The sequence below is a fragment of the Misgurnus anguillicaudatus genome, chromosome 1, assembly GCF_027580225.2.
Source record: "Misgurnus anguillicaudatus chromosome 1, ASM2758022v2, whole genome shotgun sequence".
Taxonomy (NCBI): Eukaryota; Metazoa; Chordata; class Actinopteri; order Cypriniformes; family Cobitidae; genus Misgurnus; species Misgurnus anguillicaudatus.
In genome coordinates this window covers 22,510,383-22,517,500 of record NC_073337.2, presented here as the reverse complement: position 1 = coordinate 22,517,500, position 7,118 = coordinate 22,510,383, and the positions used below count along the sequence as shown (strand labels likewise).

The 7,118-nt window shown below is 38.3% G+C and overlaps 1 protein-coding gene across 1 annotated transcript in view; it reads right to left on the bottom strand.

Moving 5' to 3' along the window:
- Positions 1 to 7,064, bottom strand: part of sinhcaf (SIN3-HDAC complex associated factor) — a 7,674-nt gene extending 610 nt beyond the window's left edge. The window contains exons 1-6 of the mRNA XM_073868330.1: positions 6,910 to 7,064; positions 2,640 to 2,767; positions 2,378 to 2,474; positions 2,153 to 2,279; positions 1,909 to 2,059; positions 1 to 1,828 (exon numbers count right to left, since the gene is read on the bottom strand). The exon at positions 1 to 1,828 is cut by the window's left edge and continues 610 nt beyond it. Of these exons, the coding sequence (XP_073724431.1) occupies positions 1,561 to 1,828; positions 1,909 to 2,059; positions 2,153 to 2,279; positions 2,378 to 2,474; positions 2,640 to 2,767 (771 nt within the window). The 5' untranslated portion in view covers positions 6,910 to 7,064 and the 3' untranslated portion in view covers positions 1 to 1,560. The remainder of the gene's footprint in view (positions 1,829 to 1,908; positions 2,060 to 2,152; positions 2,280 to 2,377; positions 2,475 to 2,639; positions 2,768 to 6,909) is intronic.
- Positions 7,065 to 7,118: the final 54 nt, after the last annotated feature.

The window sequence follows — 7,118 nt, the reverse complement described above, 5'->3', positions numbered from 1 at the left end:
CCAAAGTGTCGATGTCCCTCCCCGTTCAGTCAAGAACAAACCACGTCCCTTGAGGAAATCACTCCAGGATTTTTCTCATTTTAATGGACTTTAATGGACCCCAACACTTAACAGCTCCAACGCAGTTTAAAATTGCAGTTTCAAAGGACACTAAACTATCTCAAACGAGGCATAAGGGTCTTATCTAGCGAAACGATTGTTATTTTTGGAAAGAAAAAGAAAAAAATTCTCGTCTTCCTCCATTGAAACTGCAATTTTAAACTGCATTAAAACTGTTAAGTGTTGGGGTCCATTAAAGACCATTAAAATGAGAAAAATCCTGGAATGTTCCCCCCAAAAAAAACACAATTTCTTCTCAACTGAACAAAGAAAGACATCAACACCCTGGATGACATGGTGGCGAGCAAACCATCTGGACTTCTTTTCAAGAAAATTGACTAATCCTTTAATAAAGGTTCGGAACAACTTGAGGGCGAGTAAATGACAATTTTCATTTTTGGGTGAACTTTTCTTTAAAGAAATAATTCACCCAAAAGTTTACCCACTCTCATATCACCAAAACACTTCACTAGTTACAAAAAAAGTATTTTTTGTTTTAAGAATATCCTGAAATATAGTGAATGGGGCGACACTAACAAATGACAATAAAAAGCATCAAACTTCCTAAGTTTCCCATATGACTTTATATGATGGCAGCATCTGACGAACAACTTTGCTATAGTAGTATAATATACAAGACTTGAAATTAAGTGCAGAAGCCTTATGCAAAATGCTATATTATGCAGTTTTTTAATTTTTGTTATTGTTATATAAAAAACAGCAGCCATGATATTCTTCTTAAATACACAAAATCAAATCATACAGGTTTGGAACGATATGAGGGTTTCATTTTTGGGTGAACTCTTGCTTTAAGACCAAACCAAGAAAAACTGGAATAGGGCGGCCATAACAAGAAAGAGTTGCACAAAATAAAATAAATATCGATATATAAAAATGAAAGGATCAAAAGTTTCCCTACATAATGGTTGTGTGCCCACAAAAGTGTAGGACATTTTTTTTTATTTACCTAGATTTTGTTGCTTGCTGTTCACTAAATACTGTACACTAACTACTGAGACAGTCATCTCAGAGGAAGGGCACAATGGTGATACAGCACCCCACTTAAGGGTACAATAGTGACAGTGCAGGAGTGTGGTCATGAAGTCGGGTCTCCGTTTTTATGCACGATAAGTAGATCCAGCATTCTGCGACTTACATAAATAACCTTGTTGTACAAAAAAAAGAGCAGGAAACTCCACACAAGGAGTGAATTGGAATAGCGTGGTACCAAGCTCTGGAAAATAAGGATACGGATTCAGTCTGATCAATAAACAATTTGACTCGATGGCCAAAGAACTGAGACACATTCTTAACCAGAAAGAAAGAAAGAAGGATCCAGCTGCTCTTGAATCGAAGGCAATCCGAGAGAACATCTTCGAGAGTCAGGGGGCTGCAGTGTTGCCCTCAGTCGCTCTCAAAGGCTTCCTAAGAATGCCAAATCAGTACCCTGGGAATGTGACATCACCACTCCCCATCCACTTTCTGCTCCATTTTTATTTGGTGAGAAGGCGAGTGCGGCTGAGTGGAAGAAATCATTTCTTGACTGCTTTGCACCTCCTCCTTCTCAAGGTCACCCTCCTCCTCTTCTTCTTCTTCTTCATCATCCTCCTCCTCATCTTCCTCCTGCTCTTGCTCTTGTTTTTTCTGACAGCAGGGCTTGTAGAGATGAGGATCAATCAGGACCTCACCAAAGCGACCTTTATAGATGATGCCACAGCATATCCGCTGCCTACAGAGATTTGCATGTGTGAATTGATTTAATTTAAAAGTACTCAAAGGAAAAAACTGTAAATAAAATCTGTGAAATACCTTTTCCAATACGTCAGGTCCAGGAAGGAAAAGACGGGAGAGCGGGTGGACCCAGGTGCCAATTCAGAATCAGACCCTTCATCTGATTGGTTACTGTAGCTGGGCGATTGGGCTGGGCTTGCACTGGAGGTAGTGCTGTGAGCGTCCGAATCTGTTGATGAAGGAAACAATTATGAGCTTGACTGATTTGAAGGGGAAATGCAAAGCACGTTTTTATTGTAATCGGTTACTACAAAGCACTCACTGTGTCTTTTCAGTTCCTTCTGAACCCGGGTGATCTGGTTTGGTCTGATTCGTCTGGATAAGGATTTGACTTTCTTTGACTTAACTGTGGTTTTCAGACTGGGTCCTCCTCGGGCATCCACCACATGTGTCAGAAAATAACACTTCACTTAATCCTGAATTTTTTCATAACCTTCGGGATGCCATCTCTAAAATATAAAAATTACAAGTGATGAAAACTTACATGATTCCAGTTTTTCTTAGAACCAACAGGAAGCTTTTTCCACCGCTTCACCAGCAGCACACAAGCATTGCAGATTTCACCAGAGCGAGTCTCACCTAAACTATAGAAGCATCCCATGACATTAGGCGTATACATATAGGAAATATAAAAATAGCTTATTAAACAAGAATAAATCCTGTAATCACTGTAATTGTACCAGGCATGTTAACAAATGAACCAAACAGAATTTAAGAACTACCAGTTATTCGGGAGATACCCAACTTACCCAAAGCAGCTCTGAAAGTCTCTCTCATAGCGTTTGCTGTCAGTGAAACGAGAGCTGGAGGACTTAGCCCTGCAGATGCAACATCCATCGAGGCTGCGGTACATCTTTGGCTTATGAAAGCCAAACATCTGTAAGCACATGTTAGGGGTTTAGGAAACACAAGCAACTCTTCGTTTTGTACTTCTGCTGATCTACAGTGATTTTACAGGGACAAGAATTAAAAAGTATTTGATCGATTGCAAAATTATTTTCCGAAACACTGACATAAGAAGTTTTTGTTTAACCTCATTTGTTACTAACTTGATGGCCTAATGCAGGGTTTTGGGAGTTTTAGTTTTAAATTACAGCTTTTCTGTCATACTGCAAGCAATACACTAAATTGATTTATGAGAAGACTAGCGATTACCAGGACTGACCACTAGGGGCGCGCGAGAGAGAATGTTTGAAGAGAAGATAGATAGGCATTTAATAAGCATCCATCCATCCATCCATCCATCCATCTTAGTATTTTTGTTTTGTTTTTAGTACAAATTCTTTTCTTTCTTTCTTTCACTATATTTTACCTTTTTCTCGCCATGAATAAGATGTTTAAAATTCATTTCATCTAAAAATCATAGTACTATGTTTGGATTAACTTAAAAAAATTATTGAAAATATCAACAGAAAAAAGGTTTCTCACAGAGGCAGAGGTAATACGATCTAGAAGAATATGTTTAAAGGGACACTCCACACTTTTTTTTTAAATTAGCTTAGCATAATCCACTGAATCTGACTAGACCACCAGCATCACACACAAAAATGACCAAAGAGTTTCAATATTTTTCCCCATGTATATCTTGACTGTTCTGCAATGATATTACGCAGTTCCCAGAAATAATAGAATGAGAGTATAGCTCCTAGCCACATCGGCCTAGAAAATCACAACTTTTAATTTTCCGTCGGTAGTACACGATGTAACTACAGAAGAGTCAACTTTAAAATAGGAAAAATATTGAAACTCTTTGATCACTTTAGAGCGCCATGTTAATGGTCTAATCAGATTCAATGGATTGAATCAAAGCTATGCTAAAAGTGCCAGCCGCCACCGCGAGACCCGGAGATAGGCTGAATGGATTTCAAAGCGGTAAAACTCAATTGTTTAACTTTAGGGGAGCTGGTAAATAAGCCTATTTTCAAAAAAAGTGTGTTCCTTTAATGGACAGTGAATTCTGACAAGATAGACATTTTGTAGGATTTTCTCCTGAGGGTAAAAATTGATGTGTAATTTTTAAATGTAGTACGCCCAGATAAGTCTGTAAGATGTCAGGAAAAGATCTGGAGATCTGGAACACATCTGGTGTGTAAAAACATCTTATAAAAGGTCTTAGAAAGAGCTGCTTTACATACATGATGCATCTAGTGATGCACTGATGTATCGGCTACCGATATTTATCGGCCGATTTTTGATGAATTTGAAACCATCGGCATATCGGCAATAGCACGAGATAGGCCGATACCGATTGTTTATTAATTAACTGCATAAAGAAATCCATTATAGCAAAACGAGTAAAAATGTTGTTAATAAAAATAATTCTGAATAGCAAAAACCACCTTTGAAGGTTGTCATGCTGTCTTATTATATTTGTTTTAGCTTAATTTGTGCCTCTCTTATTAAGTTGGTCAGTTGAATGTTAATTAGATCCAATCCATGTTCAGTAAAAATAATTTGATGCAGAAATAAACTAGCTAATAGACCAACTGTATAGTATTGTATACAAGTGGTTAATATCGACAACAGTATCGTCCAGAAGTTGTCAGAAGTAAATCGGTATCGGCCCAAAAAATCCTATCGGTGCCAGACCCTAATACATTCTATATCAAAAACATCTTGCAGACGTTTACTTCAATTTGTCTATATGATATCTTTTAGTAAACGTCTCAGAGACGTATTGCAGATGAGCAGACAATCTAAATAGAGACGAATCAAATAGACGTCTTCGAGATGTATGTGTGCTATCAGGGACGAATATAATGAACCAAGAAAATAAGTCTAGTTTTTAGACAAAAACATTTTGTACTTGTAACAAACCAAAAAAATCTGCCAATTGGGTAGGAAAAATACTCTTGAACTTTTTCTTAAACACTTAATTGAAGAAAAATTTCTAACCCCATTAGCAATTTTTTTACCTGTTTTAAGCACAAATTCACTTAAATTCTATCTTTTTTGTCTAATAACTAGACTTATTTTCTTAGGTCATTTTCCTCATCAAGAAAATACATCTTGATTCAATAATTATTTCATATTGTACCGAGAACAAGACATAAATACTAAGAAAGTATTTTTTGCAGTATATCGGTCTGTATATCTATCTGTCTGTCTGTCTATCACAGGTTATTGCAGTCCGCAGACAGATACTGCAAAAATGTGACGTTTAACCGAGATAAGGCAGTGAGGGTGATTAATAGTTGTCAAACACTAGAAAGGGTGCATGCTCCAAAACGTTTTCAACAGCATAAGACTATTAGAATAAAAGGCTAGTATTTTTTTTATCATTCCTGCTGACATAAGTCAGAGAGAAAGAGACAGAGAGTAAAAACGAGAGATAGTGAGGGAGAGAGAGAGAGATTAATGTTGGTTATCAATCATCAGGTTATAGTGGGATGAGAGCTGAATGTTTTGTCTTATAACATCGGTGTTGATGGAGCCGGATGCCGGACACCAGTGGCCTCGCGCGGATCGGTGACAGCTGTGATGTTCTCTCGAGGCATTCAATTCATACGGTTTGTTATAACTGGGTCATAGTATGCATCAACATAGCTTACAGCAGCATTTGAAAATTAACCTAACAATTTTTATGAAAAAAATCATTTCAAAATTATAATAGGCCAACACGTGTATTAATTTAGGACGCACGCTGTACAGTGCAAGTACAATGTTGAACGAGCGCTTTATAATTCTTCCTCTGACGCAATTCAAACATGGCAACGCGTTTCAGAGGAGAGGAGGGGCAGAAACGGGGGCAAAAAAGTAATGCGATTCCATTGCGGAAACCATATCTAAAATAGAAAGCCTAATCGTGTCAGCTAAAGTACCCATAAAACATCGAACAGACGTGCAGACAATGTTTCTGGTGTTTAACTTGCGGCCGTTAACACACTGCAGCGAAATGGTGCGCGCGTCTTTCACCGCCCACTAGCTCGCGCGGAAGCATGGTACGCCACACAGCATCTTTAAACAGACATATTCAGCATGTTTTCATCGCAGTTACACTAATAAACGACTCATGTGGTTTGTGAGGAATAAACAGATGAGTCTAGTGATTGTTTAATAAGAAAGAGTAAAGAAGCAGGGTTGAATGTATTCGTGTCGTCCGTCCGTTGCTCTTTGTTTTCCGCGCGACTGTCTCTGCGTCAGTGGCTCGTGCGACTCCATGCTTCGCGCTCGAGACTGTAAACACATGCGGTCCGCTCGACAACTTCGCGCAACAAAAGACGCGGCTGTCAGTTTTCTTATTAGCAGGACATCTTTAAAATCCAACAAGCCTATTGGAATACTATAATAAAATATATTTGAAAATATATATTTTTTTCTACGTTTAAATGCGTCAGTGACACCGCCTCCATCTCACACAAGACGAGTCTTAAACAGTACTAGAACAGTAACAGGGCGCTTTAATGATTATATTAAATGTCGTAATAAAGTAAAAGTATTTGAGAAGTTTGGCAACGTTGAGCTCGTGAAAATGCGGGTTTGTTTTGAAGCACACCCACCGACGACAGAAGAGCGCGAGACCACACGCAGTCAGACGGCCAAAACTTATTTTTATTTTGCACCAGGGTGGCACACATTTGCGCATGCATGTTCACTTTAGTATTTTTATGACGTATTTATCTATTTTAAACTGGATTATGCATCACTGTGTGATACATATGCCGGTGCCGTTTTTAAAACCAAGGTCGGCAGTTCTGTAAATCACCCATCTGTAATGCATTTTTATTTTACCCCATCATTAGAAAAGGATGCACGCTCCTTAAAATATGAAGTACTGCATTAGCTTTGGTGTAAACACTGAACTTAGAACGTTATTCCGCTATAACAATTTTTAAAACAATTCAAGCAAGTCTCAAATGTATCTTTAGGGTCCATTTGTGATGAACACCACAGCTTTCAGTCGGCATCGCACTGTCACATAACTTCTTAAAGGGGGCCCTTTAAAAGGCAAATATGACACCTTATACAATCGCAAGCAAACAGTAAAGTTACTTTAAAATAAAAGCCATTTATTCCTACCTTGACTCGAAGCGGTAAAAGTCAATCACAAGGCAAAATCCAAGACTTACAGCCGTTACAAATGTTACTCATTTAACAATGCGCCACTTCCAAGCACGCCGCTCGTTACCGTCTCACTTTCTGTCTGAGTGTAGTAAAATGTTTACGCATGCGCCAACCTCCGTCCACCATTTTCTGAATTTCTTCAATCAACCTCGTTTGCATATGCG